The sequence below is a fragment of the Phyllostomus discolor genome, chromosome 9 (genome assembly GCF_004126475.2).
Source record: "Phyllostomus discolor isolate MPI-MPIP mPhyDis1 chromosome 9, mPhyDis1.pri.v3, whole genome shotgun sequence".
Lineage (NCBI taxonomy): Eukaryota > Metazoa > Chordata > Mammalia > Chiroptera > Phyllostomidae > Phyllostomus > Phyllostomus discolor.
Genome location: NC_040911.2, coordinates 37162842 through 37190408, shown reverse-complemented (window position 1 = coordinate 37190408; position 27567 = coordinate 37162842). Strand labels below are relative to the sequence as shown.

Genomic DNA, 27567 nt, shown 5'->3' with positions numbered 1-27567 from the left:
GGTCGTGTGGCTGCCAGTACTCGTGGGGATTCTGCGCAAGTAAATTGACCTTCCTGATGTCTCCCTTGCAGCTTTAAATATCCTATCAAGTGGGGGTGAGCAGGCTACTGCTCACTGTAGAACTTGGGTAGGCACTACGTGGATGGAAAAAAATGTAGCAGAAGGTTAACATCCCAAATAACTTGAGCTCCTGATCCCCTTACTCCTTCCCATCCCCCACCATACACCACATTCTGCGAGGAAAATGGACATGCATTCGACTCAGCAATGCTACCTTGAGCAGTTTGTCCCAAGGGTATATTTGTCCTTGCTCACAAAGATATATGTACAGATATTCATTTGAACACAGAGTATATGTGTGTGTGTACATATATGTATACACATGTAAATGTACATGGTCTCCCTCCCATCTCCCATACTCACCCCTCCCACTCCCAACATAAACTTACTTTAGACACAAACTGAATTTCCAATAGGGGGTTGACTAAATACATCATTCCTGTCTTTTCAAAAAATATATAATGACCATATGTAATTTATATAATAAAGAATCAGTAAAATTATTTTCCTTTAAGAAGAGTTAAACCTTGCTTTCCCTTTTAGTGCAAATGTATAGAAATTGGGTTGTGAATTTGAAGCAGAAGGTTTATATTCTTTTAACTGAATTGGTAATAGTCTGATTTGGCTTCGCATTTGGCTTATATATGAAATTGGGTAAATGACCGTGTATTGCAGTGAGGGAATGATGGGCCCAGGGAGGTGTTCTTTGAGTTCTTTGGATAAGTGAACTTGTGTGGGCTGGACAAGTGGTAAAAACCCTTTGGATATGTTTTGTATTTTTAAAGCGAATATTAATCATCTTTATTGGGCCATGTATTTGCAGATGTTGGATTGGCTTACTGAGGCAGTCTCTGCCATAGTTTGACTTTATTGTTTGCCTGGCTGTGAAGAAGCAGAGGCAGACAGACCTGTAAACCTTGCGTCTTTAACTTTTTTCCTAGAGTAATGTGATCTGCTCAAAGAACTTAACTTCTCTACAGTTATTGGGAAAATATAATGATCTCTATATACCAAATGTCTTTAAAATAAAAAATTACAATAAAAATAATTTTATTTTGTTTCTTTAACAGACATCATAGCCCACTGATGAGTTTCGGAGCCAGCTTTGTCAGTTTTCTGGTGAGTTGGTGTGGGGAGAGGCACTGGTGTGAGGGAAGTGAGTGTTTGATGTGTGTCTTTAGGTGGCTCCTGGCCATATAGAGAGACTGCTGTGAAAGATCTTTTAGACTTTAAAACAGGGGTAAAGTTTTTGCCTATTAACCAACATCTGTATTTTCTTTTTTTTCTAATTTCAAAAATAAAATGCTTAGACCTTGTATTCTATTTTTCCCCAACCAAAATCTATTTTAAATAAAAATGTAGTTGAAAGATCCTTCTAAAAATTAAAACTGCATTATAGTTAATATTAATTCAGACTTTGAATAATAAAGGTTTGCCCTAAAATTATTGAATAAATATGGGCTGGAAGACACATTAAATTAGCATAGCTAAAGTTTGTCAGTTATTATTGCATTTTCAAATGTAATTTAATATTTAGGAGTTGATAGAATAGGCTGCAGTTAGGTTATAAAGTAAATTGGACAATTTACAATTGGATGCTTTTATTTTTCAGAAACATCACCTAATCTACTTTCAAACATACATTTTTTTAAACCACACAAGAGTGCACACACACAAAAAAGCGTGAGTAGAGACCAACAGATTAAAACAGGAGAGAGAAGTGTTTAGATTCTAGACTTAGAGACACACCAGCAAACGGGTGTGTTGTGTGCAGCCCGGCAGTGTCTGACCACTGTCACCAGGCCAGCTTCTGGTGGCATAGATTTTCATTCAAGCTATTTGTTTTTTATTATTGCCAGGTAACACAACAAAATTTTTACTTTTTTTACTTTTGCAAGTAAACAGAGTTCCCTACCTTAAGGAAATGGTACTGGGTGGGTTGGGGATTCTAACCTGATGGAGACACAACCAGAACCTTGGCAGGGTAGAGGAGGCAGGTGGGGCAGAGGCTGTAGCCATGTAGAGATTTGCTGGGGAAGAAGAGTGAGGTGGAGACTTGGGCAAGGGCGGCTGTGGTCCGGTTTGGCTCGTATTGGAAAGTGGGTTAGAGTCACATGGAGGAGGCCTAGAATGCCAGGGTGGAGTTGGCTGAGTGTGATAGGGAGTGGAGAGCTACATACAATTATGTCACTAGGCCCTTCTGAGGACCTGGTGTCCTGGCCCTGCCCCTGTATCTCGTATCTCATTCATCTCAGAAACCTCACTTCTACTGGGTGAAGACCGCAGGTTTGCAGCAGAGACGGGATTGTCCCTATCAAGTCTAATGTGGCCTGAGAAAGTCTCTCAGGAACAAGTGCTTGGGAACAATCTGTCAGTGGAATTTTTCCCTGTGGACAATATGAGTTCCTTATAAGTGTACCCACTGGAACTGTGGTCCCTGATTTTCAAAGAACATCCACTAGCTGATGTTTCAGTGGTGTTTTTGTGCCGTACTTGAGTCAGTGATCCACGTGTGGGTAGAATGTACTTTTCAATGAGACTCTTACAAAAACTGAGTTAAGAGGACCAGTCAGAAATTATGCAGGGTTTTCGTTACTGTGTTTATAACTAGCAAGAAAAAATTGTAGAACAGTAAGTGCAAGGGCATTTAGTCCCATGTATTTTTTTCATGATGTAATAGAGGTATATTCTCATTTCATACTGAGATTATCATTTTTTAATGAATAGGTATGCTGAAACATTCTAATTCTTTCACTTGCAACAAATATAATTTAAATATTCTTTTTTTTTACAGTTTGGAGTTTTGTTGAAATAAATTGGCACAAGTTTTTACGCACTTGCTGATTCATTCATTCTTTTTCATTTTTTGTTTCTTGGAAGAATGCCATGATGACATTTGAGGAAGAAAAAATGCAGTTGGCATGTGATGACTTAAAAACTACAGAAAAGCTGTGTGAAAGTGAGGAGGCTGGAGTCATTGAAACAATCAAGAATAAAATTAAGAAGAATGTAAGTAACTGTCTTTCAGATATGAACTGTGTACCACTCATTTAGGACATTGCTCATTTATTTGGTCTTGGTATTTAGAATATGACTGAAAGCACTACATGTTTCTTAAAACTTTTGGTTATGTAAAATGTATTTTTTAAAGTTTTTAAAAAGATTTTATTTATATTTAGAGAAAGGGGAAGAGAGGGAGAAAGAAAGGGAGAGAAACATTAGTGTGTCGTTGCCTCTTATGCATCCTCTACTGGGGACCTGGCCCACAACCTAGGCATGTGCCCTGACTGGGAATGGAACCAGTGACCCTTTGGTACACAGGTCGGCACTCAATCTGCTGAGCCATACCAGCCAGGGCTAAAATGTATTTCTTAAAAGGAGAGAAGCCTCCTTCATTCATTAGAGCTATTCAGTGCACATTCCTTTGGTATCTTAAAATTGTCTTCTTCCATAACAGGCCATGTGGCAAAGGCTTTTGTAATGAGGCTTGCATATATGTAATTCAAATACATTGCATTTTTGCATAATTTGGGAATTCGGGTGTTTACCTACTTTTCTCTAGGCCCCATCAGCCTTTGGTTATAAATAAAGTCTCAGTAACATCATAACCCACTTTTTTTCTAACTTACATTTCACCTTCCAGTACAGAAGTCCTAGGCTTTGTTTGGCAAGGCACCCACCTACACCTGATACTTCTGGAGTGCCCAGGGTTCTCACATACGTCACATAATTTAGCTGATGGACGGGTCTGTAGGTTATAGTTATCAAAAACCACCCGTCTACCCTGGCTGGTGGTGTTCAGTTGGTTGAAGCATCATCCCGTACACCAAAAGGTCACGTGTTTGATTCCTGGTCAGGGCACATACCTGGGTAGTGGTTTCAGGGTGTGTATGGGAGGCAGCTAATCCATGTTTCCCTCTTGCATTGATGTTTTTCTCTTTCCCTCCCTCCCTCCCTCCCTCTCCTTTCCTCCCTTCCTCTTTCTCCCACCCTCCCTTCCTCTCTCCCTTTGTCCTTCCTTTCCTCCCTCTTCCCTCTCTCCCTTCCTCCCTTTCTCCCTCTGTCCCTCCTTCCCCTGCCTCTCTCTTCAAAATCAGTTAAATATATGTTTAAAAAGAAAACATCTTTTCTTCTTCATGTTAGTCTAGGTTACTTCATCTGTGCTTTTGCTTATGGTGTCCACTATGAGGAAGCCACTGATGGGCCAAGAGTATTGTCCCCTTATGCTCTTTGACTCCTCTCTCTCCAAATTCTACCTCTAACCAATGACCAAGTCCTGTTGACTCTCTTTCTTAAATGCCTTCTAAATTCATCTACTTCTCGCCATTTTCCTGCCATTCCCCAAGGTCAGCCACTATCTACTTGCCTAAGACAACCCTCACTGGAGTTTCTGCTTTAACTCTTACTGTTCTCTAATTCGGTCTCCATGCTACAGTCTCTAAAATGCAAATAATACGTTGCTGGCTTCCTTTCCAGTATTCCCATCCCCCCTCATTGCCATGACAGTGAAGTCCAAGCTCCTTAACGTGGCTGACTTGGCATCACTTCTCCTCTGCCTAGAGCATGCTCCTCCCTATTGACCTGGTTTGGACTCATTCTTCTCCTTGGATGTCATTTTCTCCAAGAACTCTTGCCCAAGCCTTTTGGATGTGTCGTCTTCACATTCCCATAGTTCCTTGTACTTTATCCTTCAGAGCACTTGCTACATTACACAGTAAAATGGCCAGCATTCCCTCACTAGGCCGTAAGCTTATTTACATGTCTATTTTCAGTATCTAGTCCCATGCCTAACACATATGTTAATAATTCACATTTGAAATGGATCCTTGCAATTTCGAAAGCATTTGTACCTACAGCACCTCATCAGCCCTCCCAATGACACTGTAGAGTAGATGTTATTAAAAGCAAAGAAACAGAAGAACCAATAGATAGACTTTTGCCTAAGCAAAGTAGTGAGTGCTGGGACTGGACCAGGAGCAAGTGTGGCTGTGGTGAATTGTGCTGGTCCAGCAAAAAGGGAACCGGTCCTTCTGTCATGTGCACTGTGTGTGCTGTGGTCAGATCTGCAAAAATCCTGTCACCACTTCTGTCATTGTGGAAGCATTTGAAAGCTATTTCACTTATTTTGTTCAAGTTTACTTTGTACTGGGAATACAGTATTCTACTTCCCGGTGATTTTTCTTCATTTAAAAACATTCTTTACAATAAAGACCAACATCTTATAAAAGTTAGGGCTTTTTGTTTTACTTTTTGCTTATTTTATTGGTTTTTGAAGGCCTGAAATTATTATTTGAAGTCCTGAGCACAAATATCCTAATATAGTTAAATGACTTACAATTTAGCAAGCGTTAGCAAAGGATATGAACTATTATTTTATAGAGGTAGTCACCTTGAAGTATGACTTAAATTTCAGGTTCAATTTTTGATTCAGTCAAAGCTCATTTTTAATTCCAGGGCATTTACTCCTTAACAAAATGTAACCAGTTTCTGACTCTCCCATCTCAGCTGGGTGTGCCTAAGAAATGACCCCAGTATCAGTCCTGCCTGAAGGTACATGGTTACCAAGTGGCTTTTCAGGCTATCTACTTTGGGGAATTTTTTTTGCACCTTTAGTGATTTTTATTTTGGATAAGTAAGAACTTACATTGTTTTTGAAAAGGTAAAGTCCTGTGTTGGCTTTCCTGTCTCCCTGGCACTCAGTTTTTATCATTTAGAGTATTTGTCTTTGAATTCTAATCTTCAACATTGTATTGGTAACAAAATTAGGTTAGACCTAATGGCAGTATAGAACTACCAGGCTCATAGTATAAATTTGGTCTTGGCTTTTAGTAACTGCTATATGTTTTAGTGAAGTCATTTTGCACAGTAAAGTAATAGGTGTTTAGAAGGAGTGTTCTTGTGTGTGATTTATCAGTGTGTACTTTCTTCCCACTGAACAGGTCGATGTCCGAAAATCCACCCCCTCTATGGTCGATCGACTTCAGAGGCAGATAATCATAGCTGACTGTCAAGTTTACCTGGCTGTGCTCTCGTTTGTAAAACAAGAATTGTCAGGTATCCTGAAGCATTATTTGTAATGTTTCGCTGTGCAGTGCATACAACTGGTAATACTCCTATTTTTTAGAACACCTCGTATTTCAGACTTTGACAGTGTGTGCTACCTCTTTGGGGCCCGATACTGATTTTATTACTTGGGAAACTGAAACCATGGTTGCTTAAGGTGTGTTTACAGATTGCTTTTAGAGCCAAAGTCTTTGTTCCTCCTCTTGTCTCAAGAAGTTGTCCTACTTAGATAGATCACCTGTGCTACAGACAGACACACACATATTTTCTTGGTGGGAGTCAAGTTGTGATAATAACCTTTACAATGAAATGTGACTGGTTTAAATTTAAGTTCTTCAAGAAATTGTCATTGAAGGCCTGAGCACACACTAAAGATTTTCTAATATACTTGAATAACCTACATTTTAACCTTTAGAGAGGGATATAAACTAATTCCTTAATTAGTTCAAGAGAAATGTTTTCACCAATTTTGTGGCTTGAATATCTTGAGTGGCATAGACCAAACTGAGTTTCTTTTTTTTTTTTAAGATTTTATTTATTTATTTTTCGAGAGGGAAGGGAGGGAGGGAGGGGGAGAGAGAGACAGACAGACAGACAGACATCAATGTGCGGTTGCTGGGGTTTATGGCCTGCAACCCAGGAATGTACCCTGGCTGGGAATCGAACCTGGGACACTGTGGTTCCCAGTCCGCGCTCAATCCACTGAGCTACGCCAGCCAGGGCCAAACTGAGTTTCTAATACCTCACTGTACAGCCAGGCCCAGCACCGACACTAGTTCTGCTTGTGTGGCAGTGTGTGTCTCTGGTACTGACAGCAGAAATCGGCCTCTGGTACATCAGATTTACTTGGGGAAAAAAGAAAATTAAAAAGGAAATCAATTAAAATTCGCAATCAGAAAAGCATTCTCTTACAAACCTTAAATAAAGAAGCTTATGTTGCTGCTAAATTGCAATACATACTTTCTTCTTAGACTATCAGAAACTAGTTCTCGGCTCTTAATTCTCTCCTCTCTCTATCCCATACTTGAGGATAGACTTACTAGAATTTTTCCTTCTCTTTAAATATATTTTATGCTTGTAGTTTGGCCTTTTGCGTTCCTTCAGTTCTTTTTAAGTTTTTTAAAAAAGGTTTTATTTATTTTTAGATAGAGGGGAAAGGATGGGGAAAGAGAGGGAAACATCAGTGTGTGGTTGCCTCTAATGCGCCCCCTACTGGGGACCTGGCCTGCAACCCAGGCTCGTGCCCTGACTGGGAATCCATCTGGTGACCCTTTGGTTTGTAGGCTGGTGCTCAATCCCCTGAGCCATACCAGCCAGGGCCAATTATTTTTTCTCTTTAATCATCATCTCAGGATTCTCCCAGTGACTAACTTATATGGTTGAGGGCTCATAGTTCCTCAATTTTCTGTAAGGCAATAATGCAAAGCCCCCATTTGGAGCATCATGCTGATGTGTATGTAAAAGCAGTAGTACCTGAACCTCTTGGGGATCAAAGACAGGTGCTTCGGTGTTTCTTGTGATCTGGTACTACTTTTTCTCAATACTCAAGGATATCCTTAAGGAGCCAATTTTAGTCATTAAGAAAGTATCTGTTGAGCCCTGGCTGGTGTGGCTCAGAGGATCATGTGCTCGCCTGCAAACCGAAAAGTCACCAGTTTGATTCCCAGCCAGGGCACATGCCTGGGTTGCAGAGCAGGCCCCCACTTGGGAGCATGTGAGTGGCAACTGATTAATGTATCTCTCACACATCAATGTTTCTCTCTCTCTCTTTCTTTCTCCCTCCCTTCCCCTCTCTCTAAAAATAAATAAATAAAATCTTGAGAAAAAAAGAAAGTATCTGTTGAGAGAAGGGTAATCAAATGTAAAATGTTTGAGGAATAAGGGTAAAGGATATCTGGGAATTCATTGTATTCATTTTGAAAGTCTTCTATAAGTCTGAAAGTATGTAAACATTTAAAAGTGAGTATATCTGTCTTTCATGTGTTTATTAGTGGTCCCTCCAACAGATAATTGTGGAGCACATACAGTGTGCCAGGCACTGTGTTGCCTGAGCAAACACAGGCCATGGGCCCTGCCCTCATGAAATTTAGAATCACCAGTTAGTAGTATGTTTTTTTAATTATTCTGATTATAAAATTACTAAACATTGTTGTGGAAAATGAAAACTAAGAAAGCAAGTCATTGCTAATATCACCATTTGGAGAAAATTAATCTTTATTGCTAATAATCTATTTTATATTTCTGTGTATTTCGTTTCCAAAATTAAATCTGTATCCTACTTTTTCCTCTTAGATTATATTTTACATACTCTCCCTGTACTTAGATTTAAAATGTAATTCTAGGTAATAGCATATTAATTTATCATGAACATTCTACAATTTATTTAAACAATTCCTCTTGGATATTCAGGTGATCTTTATTTTTATTTTTTGGTTATTAGTGAAGCTGAAACTATTTTTATATTTTTTCTATAATTTATATTTCTTTCACAAATCACCTTGTGAAATGGCCTTTTCTCATTTTCCTAACAAGTTGATGCTAATCAATTATTTAATCTTGTTTATCATAGATAGTTGACAGTGCTCTTGGTTCTTTCTGAAGCCATATAATTTGTTGAAGGTAGTATTAATTATGAAATGAAATTCTGACAGGCATGAATAATAAATGTATGGCGTGATCATTTGCTTTATGAATAGCTTAGTGTTTGTTTCAAACAAACAAATATAACCAAAAGCGGGCTTTACTTGCCATTTAGAAACACATTAAACTGTAAAATATTTACTTACTTCTTTTTGGGGTCCATTTCTTACAAAACACTTTTGATGGATAGTTTTCTTGAGTGGGGGAACTCCTCCTTGGATATGTTTGTTGTGGGTCCCAGAAGTGAGAGCGGGTGCACATGCTCACCTGAGTTCCAGGTAGATGTGAGTCAGTGTGGATTTTTGTTCGTGCTTCATAATTTTAAAAGAGTTCTTGTCCTTTACCTCATTTGACCTTCTTTATAATCAGTTGCTCTATCTCGCTTCATTTCCCCATACTATTTGTATCTTTTAAATTTATTACCCAAGGGCTTTTTATTTTCCAATGAACATACAGTGCTTGTATAATAAAAAGAAGTTATTTTTAAAACCTATTTTATGGCACTTGTGCCCTTGTTTTATGTTTCTTTTATTTCCTTTTGGACTTTAGGATAGGCTCCATGACTCACCTTCTTGGCATAACATGTGCTCAACAAATTTTCCCCAGATGAGATTATTTTTCTTATTTTACAGATGAGGCAGTTGAGGCTGCATCATTTGGTTGAGGCTGAATGATTTACACAGCTCGTTTAAATGACAGAAGCAGCACCTGAGCCACGGGTGTCTTTTTCATACCTGAATTGCTAGTGTTTTCACCATTTTCTCATCACCTTAGTTTGATCATCTGAGCCACCCACTGTCTTCCACGTGGCCCAGAAGGCCTGGCTTTCTCAGGCCTTCTCACTCACCACCATGCCCATGCTCTCCCTGCATCCCAAGGACCTAGCCCCTGGAATATTACAACACCCTGCTGTTGGCTCACACACTTCTCCAGGCCACATTCTCTATGTGGCCATTGGAACCATCTTTCTTTTTTTTCTAGTTTATTTTTATTGTATTTTTTCCATTACCATTTATTCCCCCCGTACCCTCATCTACCTCCACCTCCCTCTTCTATCACCACAATGTTGCCCATGTCCATTAATCCTTTTCCCTTTTTGCTCCCTCCTCCTTCTTCTCCTCCTCTATCTTCTCCTCCTCTATCTTCTCCTTCTCTATCTTCTCCTTCTCTATCTTCTCCTTCTTCTCCTTCTGTCTTTTTTTTTTGCACCTGTGTAGTACTCCATTGTGTAAATGTCCCATAGCTGTTTTACCCACATATGTACTGATAGACACTTGACTGTTTGCAAATCTTGGCGATTGTAAATAATGCTGTAATGAACATAGGGGTGCTTATATTTTTTTCAAATTAGTGTTTCAGGTTTCTTTGGATAAATTTCCAGAAGTGGGATTGCTGGGTTATAAAGCAGTTTCATTTTTAATTTTTTGAGATATTTCCATACTGCTTTCCACAGTGGCTGCACCAATCTGCATTCCCACCAACAGTGCATGAGGGTTCCCTTTTCTCCACATCCTTGTCATCACTTGTTATTTGTCGATTTATTGATGATAGCCATTCTGACAGGTGTGAGGTTATATCTACTGTGGTTTTAATGTGCATTTCTCTGCTGATTAGTGACATTGAGCATCTTTTCATACGTCTATTGACCCTCTGTATGTCCTTTTTGGAGAAGGATCTATTCAGGTCCTTTTCTCATTTTTTAATTGGATTATTTGTTTTTTTTGGTGTTGAGTTTTACAAGTTCTTTATAAATGTTGGCTATTAACCCCTTATCAGATATATGTTAATATGTTCTCCCATTCAGTGGGTTGTCTTTTCATTTTGTTGATGGTTTCCTTTGCAATGTAAAAACTTTTCAGTTTGATTATAGTCCCACTTATTTATTTTTTCTTTTGTTTGGAACCAGTTTTCTGAAACTTATTATACTGTGCTTTAAACTCTTAGCTCTTCTGCATCTCCTACAAAAGAAAGTCCAAATTCCATCCTCAGGTGGCATAGAAGAACCTGACCCACTTCCCAGGCTTCCTGCCTTCCCACCACCGTATCTGGCTAAGCAGAGCTTGCAGTTCCCTGAATGCCCTTTGCTGCCTCATGCCTTTTGGCACACTGCCTTCTCAGCCTGGAGTGCCCCTACCCCTTTTCTTTGTCCCTTGCCTATCCAGGTGCAGCTCAGGCCAGCTTCCTTCATGGACTCCTTCCTCATTGACTTCATCATCTGGCCTTTGCCTGCTCTATGTGTACCCTGTACATAGTCAGCCAGAGAATTCATCGCACAGCAATAGCAATTATTCTTTACATGTCTGTCTGCAGTGTTAGACTACAGACTCCTTGAAGGCAGGGGCTGTGTCTATGCTATCTTTCCCCCAACATTTATTGAGTACTCTCTACCTGCCAGGCACTGTGAGGTGATGGATGCTAATTGTCTAGGGATGAATGAAATATAGTTCTTGCCCCGAGGAAACTGATGACTTAGCAGGGGAGGAAGAGGAGTAAATCATTTATAATTCAGGGTGATACTTTAACCAGTAGACATAAAAACTAGTGATAGAGGTTGCACAGGGAATGAGCAGTTCCTAATGTCTGCCTGGGAAGGCCAGGGATCCCTGATCCTGTCCTTGAGCGGGGTCTGAAGAATGAAAGTCCATTTTCTTCTCTATGTCCCTGGCACCTGATATGGCAGCTTTGCCCAGCACATGGTGGGTGTGTAATATGTGAATTCAAGGAAGGGTGATGCCATTCGGGAAAGAGAGGCATGATGTGGAGCCCCAGGAAGCCCCCAAAATAATGGGGATTGGAGAAGTGGGTCTACTGGAAGTCTGTTGACTGTAGTAAACATAATAATGATGAGGTAGGCTGACTAGCAATCACTAAATCATCTGTTCTCCCTGCCAAAGTCTGTTGAGTGGGTCACAAGAAAGGCAAGCCTGGACCTACTTGCACTATGGGGTTAGTCAGCCTTGTGCAGGACAGAGGAACAGATAACATGCTCTTACCAAACACAGCCCCCATGGAAACATCTATAAATTTTTTCCAAGATTACATTGGTATAACTTGATATTTTCATTTTCCAGACAACCTTTGCCCAGGAAGGGACTTCCCGTGCCCCAGGAGGGACTTTCCCACCCCACCCCCACTTGTTATGGGGACAGGGTTTCCTCTCCCCTCCTTCCACCGGCTGACTGAGGCTGAACCCAGTAGGGGAGGGCAGGCGGTCTTTGTTTTCTGCCCTCCTCTCTGTGACTTCCTCCACAGGCACAACAATAGTGACTGAATGATTTATGCTTGACCTTTCAGAGGAGCCATGTGGAAGGCCATGTGGAGTGTGGGGCTCTTAAATACAGTTCCTCTGCTCATGAGGAAGATGTGTGCTCACTGGCCCCACGCTGCTCCACTGAGCTCAGAGTCCCGCCTGCAGAGCCGAGGGCCTGTGTGCCTGCTGTCTGGCTGCCGTCCTCTGGGAGCAAGCCTCCCACTCTGCAGGATGCTCACCGTGGCTCCTCCACTGGGCTCTGGCTGAGCCCAGACGGTTTAGTCACAGTATTTGGGACTGGGAGTAGGTCGAATCCTGGGGAAAGTGCTTCGACAAGTTCAGCGTAGAAAGTAGTGAAAACAAGAATCTCCCTCCATGTGTATTAACTTTGTTTTGCATGTATTTCAGTTTATAATCTTTAACTTAGTCAAAACTTTGGGCTCTGCTTGTCTGGCCCAAATTAAGTTCATTAAAGCTCATTCATTACTAGCGAACATGTGCTTTTAAACACTGGCACCAAAGATCCTGTCTTAGGCAAGGAATTAAAGACATGTTGAGTTAGTTTAATTTTTATTCTATAAAAATAGATGTTTACCGTGCTGGGTTTGCTTAATTCCCTGAATTCTGGGTTATCATGGATGGGTTTTTATGTTTGTTTCCATTGCTGGCATCCTTGTCTGTAACTCTTCCCCCGAGATCTGGATTACTGCAATTCATTTTCCTACCACTGGTTCCTTCAACCCCAAATCTTAGAAATTACTGGCTTCTCCTGTGCTGGCTGGGCACCAGGTGCCTGTAACCTGAGCACATCACCCTGTGCCCTTTCGTCCCAGTGCCCCCTGTTTTACTCGTCCCTCCCTCAGTGCCTTCCTGCGCACATTCCTGTTTCTCGCTCCCGCAGTGCTGCCTTTCCCTGAATGGGCGCTCCACTCCCTGCGCTGGCCTGGAAAATACAGGATAAAAGGAATTAATTTTTCCCCTCGAAATTTCCAGTAAGGTAGGGGGGTAGGAAGGAATAAAGTTTTCTACTAAAATCCTGCAATACTTACTTTGCACTTTCTGATTTATGGATGTATTTATTACATAGAAAACAATCTCATGACAAAAAATTTTAAAAACCAATTTACCCATAATCTAGACATTATTTGTTTTCATTTTCTATGTATGATCCAATGGTGCATAAGTAAAGACAGACATACAGGGGTAGGGAAAAGTAGTTTATAGTTGTACATGAAATAGTTTATTCTTGTATTACTGTAAACCTACTTTTGCCCAACCTTGTATATAGCCTTAAGTTACCAAGTTTGTTTTTCATTTGTTTTATTTTTAAACTTTATTGTGGACATTTGTAGGACTGAGATTATTTATTTATGTCTTGTAGTTCTTTTATGTTCTTCAGCGGCCAAGAACAATAGCTGATTAATATTTTTAAGGTTTCTCGAGTTTGCTTTTTCTTTAATTATTTATCAGTAGCCAGTGTTTATTGCTCTGCAATTAGACCTCAATTGCTTTTGTGTTCTCAAGAACATGTCTCTTAGTTTGCTCTTTCCTTTTCTGTTTTTCTGTTCAGCGTTGGCCTTTTGGATCATAAGTGAGTCATCTTTCGCGTTTGTGGGCATGTCGGTAGCATACAGAGAACCACCAGGGTGTTCTCACACATTTCCCACGGGCCTGCTGTTCGGGAGGGGAAAGCCGCTCAGCCTCTGGAGAGTAGGGTCCACATCTTCTTTCTGATGTGATGCCTGAAATGTAGTATTTGCACAGGTATTTTGTTAAATGGAACAGAATGAAAATGAATTGTTTCAAACATGTATTACCTTTATAATTATAAAGTTATAAAGATAGTTTCCTGTAAAAAAAAGAAAAGCCTTGATAGACTGATTCTTGTGCTTGTTCCTCCTACCTTACAGCATTCTGTTCAGGGGCCTTAGGCTACAGGACATTAATTATCTACAATTTGTGGGATGGTTTTGAATTGTGGTCCAATAGGAGATAGGGCCATCATTTGTCAGAAAATTGGCACACTTAAGTAAAGTAACAGCTTGATTCCACGGATTGGGTGCCCTCAAGACTTTCAGGTTCAATGATTTGCTTGGAGGACTCAGCCTATAATGATGCCCATGGCTTTGATTTATTATGGCGAAGGCGCCAAAGCAAAACCAGCAGGGAAAAAGGTGAACAGGGTGAAGGCCAGGAAAAACTCTCCGGCAGAGTTGCACAGGCTGTGCTCCAATCCCACGGCAATGTGTGCGGCAGCACAGGTGAAATGCCGCCAGCTGGGGAAGCTCGTCGGAGACTCAGGGAGCAGAGTTCTTGTGGGTTACTACCATGTAGGCACCCCCTGGCTTGCACATGCTGAGTCCCATACTCCATACTCCCAGAAGGAAGGCAGGTGTTCCATGTAGAGCAGCACCAAGTGTCTAAACAATGTAGGCACAGTGAGCCGCTCTCACCAGTTCTGGAACTGGTGGGAACCCTCCCCAGCCCCAGGTCCCGGGTACCAGCCAAGGGCCAACAACGCAAGCAGGCCTTTCACAGGACAGCAGCAAGCCTGCTGAACTAACTCTTCCACGCATACCACACATTCTCGGGTCACTTTCAACTCAGGGATTGGACCTTTATGAATCAGATTTTATGTACAAATGACTCTTAAAAAAAACTTCTTTTTTTGCTGTTCTAATGGGTCTGGAAGGCTAGGATAGTTCATGGTGTCTTTTGTTTATTCACTGGGATCACAGTGTTGGGGCCAGATTGGCAACAGTGCTAAGTGGATGAGTTCCCTTCCACGATTATGAGAGAACTATTTTATAGAAAGTTCCCTATGGAAGACCTTCTACTCAAAAATGTGTTGATAACACACTCAGATAAGCACAAATAAATCGACTTCCTCTTCGGCTCCTTATCAGAAGGGGAAAATGTGCAAGGAGGAGAGGCTGAGGCAGGACCTGAGGGCTTGTCTGAGAGGGGCCCTTGGAGTGTGGGGTGAGGGAAAGCCCAGTTCTTAGCCCTGAAGTCACCTTTGTGACACATTTTCAGGAGGGCTTTGTAAAGAAAAGTTGCCCAAATGGAAGCAACTTTTAAAAGGACAGATATTCACCCTCTGGTGTAAAGTAGCTTCTTTGCCAGCCTTCTTCACTGGGCCCCTCTAGGCTGAGGCGGGAGGTAAACACCATTGCCACAGACCAGATAAAGTCATCCTGAGGTTTTGTAAGCCACTCAGCGGCATTAGATCGGGATGAGCTGGGGATCCTTTGCATTTCTGCATTTCACACTAATGGCATTTTCGTTAATAAACTGGCCATTTGTTTTAATAAATAGTAATCCTTTCTGTTGCATGTTTTATTTTCTTGGCAAGTCTCCATGCTTGGTGGTTGGGTATAAATTTAGCAATGAACTAGACTTACAACTTGCTCTCAAGGAGGTTTGAAACACAGGTTAGAAAATGTAAGAGTTAAACAAAAAAGGCTTATCAGGAACACACCTTGTAATTCAGAGATGTGGGAGCAGTTTGTGTTTCACAGAACGCTGGAAAAAGTCAGATTCAAGTGATGCTTGCGTGCTCACAGTCATTCACTCATTCTTTCTTCCCCTGTACATCATATGCTATGCCCTGGCTCACGTGGGAGGGGCTTGGTGCAACAGTGAACAACAACAAAAAAATACTTGGTTCTTGCCAAGGGGCTCATCCAGTGTAATAAAAAGAAATAGACAACAAATAAAGAATTTAAGCCCTATGAAGAAAACAAAGTGCAATGATAGATGATAATTTTGGGGGTTTTTTTACTATTTTGCTCGAGTTTGGGGCTGTCCTTTGATATCTTTTATGAACATAGGTAAATTGTTTCGAATGCTTATTTTTACATGTTTTTCTCCCCTTCCCTTTGTAGCATATATCAAAGGTGGGTGGATCCTTAGGAAAGCCTGGAAGATTTACAACAAATGCTATCTGGACATCAACACCCTCCAGGAACTGTATCAGAAGAAGCTTACTGAAGAGCCCTTGACCTCTGATGCTGCAAATGATAATCATATTGTGACTGAAGGGGTGTCCGAGGAGTCTCTAAACAGACTGAAGGGTGCTGTTAGCTTTGGATATGGCCTGTTCCACCTCTGCATATCCATGGTGCCCCCAAACCTGCTCAAAATCATCAACCTGCTGGGTTTTCCTGGAGACCGCCTGCAGGGCCTTTCCTCACTGATGTATGCGAGCGAAAGTAAGGACATGAAGGCCCCTTTAGCTACGTGAGTAGCTATATTGCAATGCTTTGGTAGATAATATAGTGTTGAAAGTAAGGGAACAACAATCAAAACCTTAAAAGGAAACTTCAGGTAAAATGCTTGGTTGGTTGACATGATGCCATGCATAATGTCTTTCAACGCAACACCAGGGACCGTGTTTCTGGTGGAGTTTATCAAAGCTGTCTTTAGCAAACCAGGCACTGCTCTTAAGCATTGTACCCGAGTCCTGTATTTGAACAGGTACAACGGTCCTATTTTTCAGCCTTAAATGATTTGTGAGCGACTTTTGTGACCTTGACCGCAGTCACCAAGACTCACAATTCTGACTTTCGGACTTAAAGGATGCAAATCTGATAAGACTTTTTTGTGGTTCTGAAATTTTTTATTCTTATGTGCTCATATTGGATAATTTTCCATGGTGATTCTGGGTGGTCCATTGGTCTCTTATATGTGGCTTTGGATATTTCATGCTATTCCACGAAACTGGGTCATAGTTTAAGCTCACATGACAACTGTTTAAACATGCGAGTATGCTGTCCAAGGGTCCACCCATTACTCCATCAGTTAAAATATGATTTTTTCCAATTTGGTAAGTACTTACCATTTGCAATTTGAGTAATTTTACCAGGTAACATATGCACTTTGACATTATACATGTCAAATTTTTTTCCAAAAAATGTTGATATCAAAGAGAACCCCCGTGAGCTGTTTCTCCTTGTGTCAGTATTGAGAAATATGGATGTTAACTCCTCTTAATCAGTGGTAGCTGTTAAAGAGATCATTAAGTTTTCATTTCAGAAATATTTGTGCCTCCTCAGACTCACGCAAACAGTGGCCCTTGATTAGTTTGACTTAATGGATTTGTAACTTGTGATGATTTGTCTGTTTATATTTTAATATCATTTTCTGAGAAAGGAATGAGTTGAATTAATAATGTAAGTTGGCCTGATCTACAAAAGAGAACCAAATGTACAAATGTGCTAGAAATACACATTTACATAAAAATATTTATTGTGTTGGTTAAATATTTTTGTTCATTAAAGAAGATTCCAATGAATCTATCTTGTTTAATTAGTTTAAATGGCATTTTTCTGGAAAGGGATGAATTTGAAGTGATGGAATTTTAAGTAATTATTTGTTTTTTAAATTGAGCATCCTCAAAGGCCAGAAAAGGGGCTTTTTTTTCTGGTCCTTTCATTTATTTTAACCCAATTAAGTATGGTTTTGCCCGTGGTTCCTGTATTTAAATTCAGATTCTGAGACATACACCCTAACTTCGGTGAACACAGGAAAAAACCACATTTTTCTTTTATACAGAGTAATGCTTCCCTGAGAGGGGGCAGTAAATCCCGGTGACCAGGTGCTGTTTCTAATTTGCACATGGATGAGTAACGTGTGGAGATTCATCGAGAAGCGTTGCAAGAGCTAAATGCTTCTATCACCTTATTTTCTTCTCACCTGATGGGAGGGAGTATGCTGATTTATGTGGTGCTAAAGTTGCAGTTCTCCAAATATTGATAAAATTACAATGGGAAATGACATTCTGATTTTTCTTCGGAGACTGCATAGTAAGCTTTCGGAAGGAGTGTGCATTGGATGAACACATACTGACTTTTTAGAAATTGAAGTGCTGTAAGAAAAGTCTTTTGTTCAACATTTCTCTCCCTCTTCCTCTAGATTAGCTCTGCTCTGGTATCACACTGTAGTCCGCCCGTTTTTTGCCTTGGATGGCAGTGATAACAAAGCAGGCCTGGATGAAGCGAAGGAAATTCTTCTCAAAAAAGAAGCTGCTTATCCAAATTCTTCCCTCTTTATGTTTTTCAAGGGACGCATACAACGATTAGAGGTACTGTGCCTTCCCTGTTTTTTAAAAAATAAAGCCTCTGTTGATCACACCTGTAATTCTCACTTGGGAACTAGCATCACAGTGAGCCCAAGGGTTGAGGAACGGTTTGTTCTTGTGCCTTTCATTGTGTCATCGCTGCAAAAGACTTCCGGGAACCTGGGATGCTAGTCAGTTGTCTTCTGTTCGGGAGATGTGGGTGAAGCAGGGCTGAGATTCGTGTTGGCAGAGAGACAAGATTGGTGTGCTCTGGCCGGGCAGCGTTAGTAGGTCTCTTGGTTGAAGAACAAAAATGCAAGTTTTTCTCTTTTTGAGTTACTAATAATCTTCTAAATTTTCATTTTGGTTAACAGTTGATCTATACACAAGTTATCGCCTTAAATGTCAAGGGCAGCACCAGCTTTGCAATTGCAGTGGCATTTTATTTTTCTTTTTGGTGTGCTTCCTGTGGTCAGGTCCTGTGCCCAGACTGTTGTACGTGCTGTCCCTTTACTGCTTAGAAGAGCCATGTGGCGTAGATAGGAAATTGTTGTGACTATGCCATAGACAAGAAGATAGGGATCCCTGAGGGCTTCGTGTGACTTCCCAGGCTCGCCTAGCAAGTGAGGCCAGGCTCATTCCAGAAGCAGAACATGCCTGACCTTGTGGGGGCAGCTTGCTCTGCTTCTCCTTTGCACCTCTTTTTTGTCTGTTTGCTTGAGGACGTGAGGATTTGAACGAAAATGAAAGTGTTCATAAGAAATACTGAATTTTTGGGACTGTAAGATGCACCGGACTATGAGACGCACCTAGGTTTTAGAGGAGGAAAATAGGAAAAAAAATTTTTGAAACAAAAAATGTGGTAAAATATTTAATAACATAAATAACATAGGCTGCTGCGCCCCCCCGCCCCCCAAGTGAGCCAGGTAAGTTAAATTCGGACTATAAGACACACCCTCATTTTCCTCCCAAATCTGGGGGGAAATGTGCATCTTGTAGTCTGAAAACCATGGTAAATCAGACATGTGAAAGAAGGTGGCTGTGTGCTCAGCGAAGCACCCATATTCTCACCAGCACTTGTAATGAGTCAGTGAGGTCTGCACGGCTTCTGTCCTCCAGGTAACCAGGCACTCTGCAGAAGTCAGCCCCCCGCGGACTCCAGGAGTGCTTCTGAGGGTTTTTGCGTAGGAATGCTTTCATGGCACGGGGATGTTCTGTTCACTCTGTGTGTGTGTTGGCGATAGAGTGTATGTTATTTCCCCAATAATTTTTTTCCTTCATAAATTACCTCCTTAAATCTGGGGACTCCTCACTTGCATATATGGGAGTTGTGTTTTAGGGATTAGACTAATAATGTATCATTGAAACACAGCACAGAAAGCTCACCAGGATGTGAATTGTTTAAACCCATGTCCAGGTTATTTTTCTTCTTGTTATCTGGAAACTGGTTTTCTTTGCATTCAGGCTCATGAGCCTTCAGTTATATTGCTCCCCGTTTTTTCTCTTGCTGTTGTTGCCAGACTAAAGAGGCCCATTTGCCTGCGTGCATCAAAGCCCAATAGATAAGAACAAGAGCTTGCTAAAAAGAAAGTAAGGGTTAATTTTTAGGAAGCGGTCCATGCCCACAGTCACAGGTGAACTAATGCTCAAAGACCTGGCTTCCCAATGACTTCCAGGGAGTGGGTTACATAGGGGGAAAATTACTTTTTTAATTTTGTTTATTGATTTTAGAAAGAGCGGGGCGGGGGGGGAGAGAGAAACATCAATTTGTTGCTCCACTTTAGTTGTGCATTCATTGGTTGCTTCTTATATGTGCCCTGGCTGAGGATCAGACCCGCAACCGTGGCATAGTGGGAAAACGCTCTAACCAACTGAGCTACCTGGTCAGGGCTTGGAAAAGTTATTAATCACGGTGACTAAGGGAGTTAGGGTTCTGTCGGTGTCATAGTCTCTGCTAATTAATTGGTGTTCAGGTAGGAGTGGTTGATCAGTGCATCTGGTCCTTATGTCAGCCATGAGGTTGCTTCATCTGGTTTCCCCACTTTTCAGCCTGGAGCTAAAATACAACTGAGACCTAAATATTATGTTTGGTTTAACTGAAACTCTGTCTTTGTGGTCAACAGACCCACAGCTTTTACCTACGATTATTTGATGCTGAGCAAAATATAAACAGACTCACAGACAAAGAGAAGAGACTGACAGCTGTCAGAGAGAGGGGGTCGGGGAACTAGGTGAAAAAGGGATTAAGCTGAAAAAAAAAAAAGACCCCTCATGGATAGACAACAGCGTGGTGACTACCAGAGGGAATCAAGGACAGGGCGAGGTAGAGGGTAAAGGGGCAATAAAAGATGATGGAAGACTTGACTTGGAGTGGTAAACATGATACATATACAGATGATGTTTATTGAATTGCACACCTAAAACCTATGTAATTTTATTAACTAATATCACCCAAATAAATCAATAAAAATCAAATTAAAAAAAAAGATTATGTGATGCTGACCAGAACCTCACTGTCCTGAGGGCTTGATGCTTCAGGGAGTGGGCGTGCAAGGGAGGAAGGAGGCAGGGTGAGTCAGGAGGCTGGATGAGGCCAAACTGAATCAAAAGGAAAGAAAGGAGAACGGCCATATTAAAGAAATGAAATTTCTGTGCAGTTACACTACCTTAAAAACATAATTTTCGTCGGTCTTTTGAGCAGTCCTGTTTGTATGTTAGGATTCTTTTCCTCCAAGGTCGAGGTTAAGGTCTTAGATGTAGGAAAGGGTGTTTAGGCTGTTTAAGTTTCTGTCCTCCCTTGGGTTTGTGCAGGAGGAAATAACCCTGTAAAAGGAAATTTTAAACTGACGAAGGCATCTCACTTCAATGGTCATTTCGGAAGTGCAATTTGGGTACAGGGCGAGTGCTTTCCTAGATGTAAGTTTCTTCAAGAGTAAGCGTTATAATTGTGAGTAACTCTGGACACAGCTCCTGGTTCAGCATTCCGCAGAGGTGCTGACGGGGTGGGGGGAGAGCCCGAAGCTCCCAGTGGTGTGCACCATGACAGGGGTCATGTGCTCAGGCCTTCAGTAGGACCCCCTTAGTGCCGCTGATGGATGAGTGCTCAGATTTGGGTTTTGAAGCCGGTAAATAGAAATGTAAAAGTCAGGATTTATATATATTTTGTTATGTTGCCATTTTGGTTAATTTTTTTATTTTAAAAAATGCATAATGTTTAGCTAAACTAAATAAACTTTTCGCCCCCAAACTTAATTTGGCACAGTTTCAGTTTGTGCCACCACTGATTCCTGTTAGGGACTGAGCGCACTCGGGAAGCCAGGGGTCCTCCATTGCTGCCGGGAGGGGTCTAGCAGTGAGCCAGCCGCAGTGCCGAGTAAGAGTCTTGGAAATACGGTTGGGAGGTACACAGCCAACAGTACAGCTCTTTCCAGGCATTCGGGCTCTTTTAGGGGAAGTAATTGTGGTCTGAGTGTTGAAACTTTTTCACTGTGAGCCGCTTGCTTACCCAGCCGATATTTGGTTTAAAAAAAAAAAAAGACAAAAAGATCTATTACGGCTTGTTTAGTAAGCTGTAGCCTGAGGATTAAGAGAAATGTGAGGAGAGTTTCTGTTTGGTCCTTCCCCAAGGCCCAGAGGATGCAAGGATTTGAGGGCTAACCTGAAATCTCACTGATACTGCCCTTGCAGGCGCCCAGACACCAGCGTTCTGTGAACGTTTCCAGGTAACCCTGCGGGAAGCTGTCAGATGGTGGCGTCCTTCATTCCTGATGAGGACCTTGGCCCCCAAAGACTGTGGTATGGCTCTTGTCAAAGGCTTTGTAGGGCCCGTAAGGTCCCAGCTTAGTTTATGAGCACATACACGGCTCAGTCGCTGAATTCGCTTGCAAAGAATCTTTATTTTCTCAGTGAGCATTTAGGTTAGAGATGAGGCCCCTTGAGATCTTTCTATCCGCAAACATGGAACGTGGCTTGAGGGCTTGAATTTAGACAGGTACGCCATATGACACTTAGTTTCTTCGGGGACTGAGAATCTGCGAAACTATTTGAACAGCTGCTTTTGTATAAGCTGGTGGTCACACAGGGTAGCACACTCAGTATGTGCTGGTCAGTTTACATTGTCCTGTACTCGTTGTTTTCAAATTATGTACACTTTCTCTTCTGATATCACAAACAACTTTTTACATTCTTTGGGGCAGTTGGTAGTTCATATGGGAAGCTGGTATTTAATGTGTCCACCAGTCCTGCTGCTCTTATAGTCCTTAGTGTGGCGGCTTCATTATTTTCTGTTGTTGCGGCCTAACTTGACATAGCAGTGAAGTCCAACACCTTTGGGGTCCCTCTGTGCCTCAGGATGGAGAGAACCTCTGCTCTCTGGGACTGCAGCAGCACATGCATGTCAGCCAGGCTGCAGAAAGAATTCTTTCTTTCCTGCCTTTGCTTCCCTCCACTGTGCACCTGCATGCTCCACCTGCGGTCTTCCTCATCCTCCGGTACTGTCCTTGCTACCTGTCGTACTTCCCCTCCTGTCTGTTGACTCCCCTCTTGTGACTGTCGTATTGCTGTGAGGGATACACTGGTTCCTACGGTACTTAGCATGTGGTAAATGCTGTCTAAGCAGCAGTGGTGGTGGTGGTGATTATTCTTACTGAGTGCTTAAGCCTAGGAAGTAGGGTTACGGAATTTTTTCTCCTTTTCTCTTCTCCGGAGAAAGAACTTGTTTTGGTATTGAGAGCTTTCAGCAAAGCTAAACCTGTCTGTGATTAGAAAAACTGGGTATCTATGTAGCTACAGGGGCTAAGGTAGTATATAGTTAATATATTGTATTTACTTTTCCCTAAATTTCCAGAGTGAAAACAGCTATTAGGAAGTTAATCATGTATTATATAGTAATCTCAATTTTAAAATGTGAATTGCTGGTTTTGATTTTTTTGTATTTTATATTAATTTTCATTCAGGTAAGCTTATGGTAGTGAGAAGTCCATTAATATACAAGTGATTTTTTTCTTGATTGTTTTAAAAGTATTAGGAAAAATCTATATTTTAATAAACTATTTTCATTTCTCTCTAAACAATATGGATTTGAACCTCTTCCCTCTCCTTCAGTTTTAACAATCTACTTAGTATGTAATGTACAGAAATGGGTTTGGTTTTATATGCACACATAATTTTGTACAGTTTATATAGTATAGCTATTTAGTAATAAAACTAATTTTTAACATTAGTCTATTCATCTGTCTCTATCATAAATGCTCAAATATTTGTGTGAGTGAAATTCGATAAACATATTCTAATGAAATTATTATGTAAGCATTCTGAGGACTCTTATATTTTCCTATATTTTATTGATTATGCTATTACAGTTGTCCCAATTATTTTCTCCCCTTTATACCACTGAGCCCTGCACACCCTCACCTTCTTGCATTCCCACCCCTTTGTTCACATCCATGGGTTGTGCATGTTCTTTGGCTCCTCCATTTCCTATATTATTCTTAACCTCCCTCTGTCTATTTTATGCCTGCCATTTATGCTTCTCATTCCCTATACCTTCCCCCTCCATTTTTCCTATTCCCCTCCTGCTGATAACCCTCCATGTAACCTCTATTTCTGTGAATCTGTTCCTGTTCTAGTTCTTTGCTTAGTTTTTGTTTTTGTTTTTTTTAGGTTCAGTTGTTGATAATTGTAAGTTTGTTGTCATTTTGCTGTTCATAGTTTTGATCTTCTTTTTCTTAGATAAGTCCCTTTAATATTTCATATAATAAGGGCTTGGTGATGATGAACTGCTTTAACTAGACCTTATCTGGGAAGCACTTTATCTCCCCTTCCATTCTAAGTGATAGCTTATCCTTGGTTGTTGTCCTTCCTTTGGTTGTGTAAAGAAACTAAGTGTTTCTACCTAAGCCTCCATGTTGGCTGGAACTCAGCAGTCTTGTTTTGAAACTGTCTTCTGAGCTGGGATCCATACTTTTTGAACATCCTGCATGCTGGCATTTTGAATGTTGGGTTTGGTTTTTTGAGCAGAATTCTGGGTCTAGCACAAGACTGGCCCTCAGTATATGTTGAATGATTAGATGAGTCTAGTAGCCAGAAATCCGTTGATCGATGTGAGTGACACCATTTCTTTGTTAAGAAAGGAGGTTGGTCATCAAGGATGGTCTACTCTTCTTGTGTGGCACCTACACCGTCTCCTGAAGCCAGTTCTGAGGACGGTACAAAAATGTCTTGACAACGAGAATAAGAGGACGATGGCCTCTGAAGGAGAGTACAGAATCAGATATTTAAATTCTGGTGTGCTGGCTGAAGACATGTGAGACTAAAGAAATTGATGAAATGCATGTAAATGAGGTGAAAAGCAGCTGGATTTAAATGAAGTCTGTGCTCCTTGCTGGGAGCTGAGGAGACCTGAGCCCCTGAACTCCGCAGGCTCAGCCTGGCAGGCACTGGACTGTCGCTGCCTCAAGGAGCTGCAGCAGCTGTAGCACCACTTCCTGAGGACAGAATGGACGTTTGCCCAAGGCCTTGGGGTGAGGAGGAGGGCCTCTGGAGAGGTGATAGTGAACTCTACCTTTTATGTGTGTGTGCCCTTATCGCGTGACCTGTGTCTTATTGAAGCTGCCTTCCCTGTCCTTGCTGAGAAGCAACCTTGTCACGGCAGCCCGCTCTCCTGCTTTGCACCCCACCCTCTTCCTGCTGACAAAGGGGTATGGTAGTCTGTGGTTTCCCTCCTTCATGAGCAGTGTCTGCAGGGACCGCTTTGACAGCTGACCTTCACTTTGCCTTATTTAGGTCCCATTTCCTTCCCGGAGGGTGGGGTTTTTTGCCCTATTTTCTGTACCGATGAAGTTCTTTGTGAAGGGCGTTCCCACTCTGCCCCAGCGAGTACTGTCCTGTCTCTGGAACTCTCTTCCGCCTTTACTGTCAGCATCTTCAGTTGTCTGAGGTACCTTTTAACAACTGGCTGTAGTGCTTTCCCTTCAGACTTTTTTAACAATAAAATCACATTTTTCATGGGTGTTCTACAGAATAAGTGGGAGGTCTGTGTTGCTTTTCAGCCCGATTGTTGCAGGAACAAAAAGGTGGAGGCTGATACCTCTGGTGACGCCAGGTAGCGAGAGGTGACAGGAGGTTCTGGGGGGCTGTGGAGCACGGGCCAGGGCGGAAGTGCCAGACCCGGAGCAGGGCAGGGCCTGTGTTCCCCGACTCTGGGCCATCTGACTGTCATCAGAGCTGTTTGGTAGCAGCATTTCTTTGCTTCTGTGGACAAGCAAGCCTCCCTCTCATATTAGAACAGCACACTTGGCCAGCATGATGTAATGTTGTTATTTATAGGATTAGAGAAAAGGCAACGCAGGAAGAGAAATAACTCCCGAAGTTCTTCTGTTAATTACAGTCTTCCCTCCCTGCATCCTGCATGGCTGTCTATTACTTCAGGCACCAGAAACTAAGGTTGCTGCTTATTCTTTGAACTACACAGATGAGAGATTGATTTATTCTGGTGGAGGAGAGATGGATGCTATTTCTCTCTGTATTTTCCAGGTAGATAAATTCATATCGTGTGGTTTAATGACTCTGTTCACTGAAATGAGATGATAGTAAAACTGCGAATAAGTTAAATACGTCTATTGCTATACTTAAACTCTATCTTTACAGGCTGTCGGGTTGAAAAGCAAGTAGAAGGGTAATATTGATTCATGCCCCTGAGCTCACTAAATATGCCTGAGAGGATGAGCTTTCCCATACCTGTATTAGCCCCAGTCCTAAGGGTGGGATTAAATGCATACTCTATGGTTAGGAGTCATTGATAGCAGTATTGCTAAGTGGATTCTGCTACTCAGCAGTGCTAATGCTGAATCCCATGTAAGTAAGTGGTTGTCACATGTCCTTCTGTGTGCTACAGGTGACAAGAAGGGCCTCTCATTTTAAAACACATGTGTAGTAGTTTATTTTAAGATATCAAGCAAGTTTATAAAAGTAAGTGATAATTCTGTTTTACTCTAAATTATTTTGTGATCTTTAATCACACATGAGACTTTTTTTTTAACAAATCTAATGTTTACATGTTTTGACACAGTTTTTGTAAATAACTGCTATGAAGACTATTCAGATTTCCATTGTGTTAATCATTTGGCATTGCCCTGCCGGGAGATTGTTGTTGGGAGAATGGACTGTTGCTTTAACCATAGCACTTTGCACTGTTTCACTGTGATAGCAACTACTGCAGTACCTATCTTAGCCTAGTTTCCCTTGAGCTGTTTCCTTGGGTTCTAGCTTCACTGAAGTCATTAGTAAGATCAAAGAGTCGAAAGAGCTCTTTAGTCCTTGCAGAATGAGAAGACGTTATACTCAAGAAATAGTGGTCCAGAGTAGGATCGTCTGTGATTTCGTGCGTGGGGTCAGCAGCAGTTTTCTGCTGCCTAGTTCTTGTACTTGTTGTTATTTTCATAATGATCAAAATTAAAGCAGTTTAAAGATAGTTGTTAAAGTGTTACCAATAAGACATCTCATGTTCACGTATCAGAAGACTCAGTATTGTTAAGATGGCAATTATAACCTAATTGAGCTGCAGAATCAATGGGCAAAGAATAGTCTTTTCCACAAATGGTGCTGGGACAAGTGAGTATCCTGTGAAGAGAATGAAGTTGGACCCATTACCCCATACCATACACAAGAATTAATGCAAAATGGATCATAGACCTAAATACAAGAGCTAAAACTATGAAACTCTTGGGTCAGACAGTGGGTTCTCAGACACATTGAAAGCACAACAACAAAGTAAATGGAACTGCAGTACATCAAAATGAGAAACTTTTGTGTTGCAGTGAGTACTATCAAGAAACTGAAAAGACAGTACACATAATGGGAGAAAATATTTGCAAGTTGTGGACCTGATAAGGGACTTATATCTAGAATATGAAGAGAAGTCTAACAACTCAATCATTAAAAGACAAATAACCCAATTAAAAGAATAGACAAAGGATATGAAGAGACATTTCTTCAAAGAAGATATGCAAATGACCAGTAAGCACATGAAAATATGCTCAACACTGTAAGTCATGAAGAAATGCAAATCAAAACCAAGCAAGATGCTATTTCCTCTTCACCAGCCTAGCTATTATAAAAACAGAAAAGCCCTGGCCATTGTGGGTCAGTTGGTTGGGCATTGTCCTGCAAACCAAAAGGTCACAGGTTCGATTCCTGGTCAGGGCACACAGCCTAGGTTGTGGGTTCATTTCCCAGTCAGAGTGTGTGCAGGAGGCAACCGAATGGTGTTTCTCTGTCACATTGATGTTTCTCTCCTTCTTTTTCTCCCTCCCTTCCCCTCTCTAGAATCAGTTAAAAAAATTTTTAAAAGCCAGTAACAAGTGTAGACATGCATGTGGAGAACTGGAATCCTCATTCATTGCTGGGGTGAGTGTAAAGCAGTGCAGGCACTTTGGAAAGCAGTGTGACAGCTCCTCAGATCCTTGAACCTAGATATGCCATGGGGCCCAGCAGT

At 41.3% G+C, this 27567-nt stretch overlaps 1 protein-coding gene across 1 annotated transcript in view; it reads left to right on the top strand.

Moving 5' to 3' along the window:
* TTC39C (tetratricopeptide repeat domain 39C) overlaps positions 1-27567 on the top strand; it is a 97304-nt gene that overhangs the window by 45739 nt on the left and 23998 nt on the right. The window contains exons 2-6 of the mRNA XM_028524726.2: positions 1131-1179; positions 2941-3069; positions 6000-6114; positions 15901-16255; positions 17930-18098. Coding sequence (XP_028380527.1) covers positions 1131-1179; positions 2941-3069; positions 6000-6114; positions 15901-16255; positions 17930-18098 — 817 coding nt within the window. The remainder of the gene's footprint in view (positions 1-1130; positions 1180-2940; positions 3070-5999; positions 6115-15900; positions 16256-17929; positions 18099-27567) is intronic.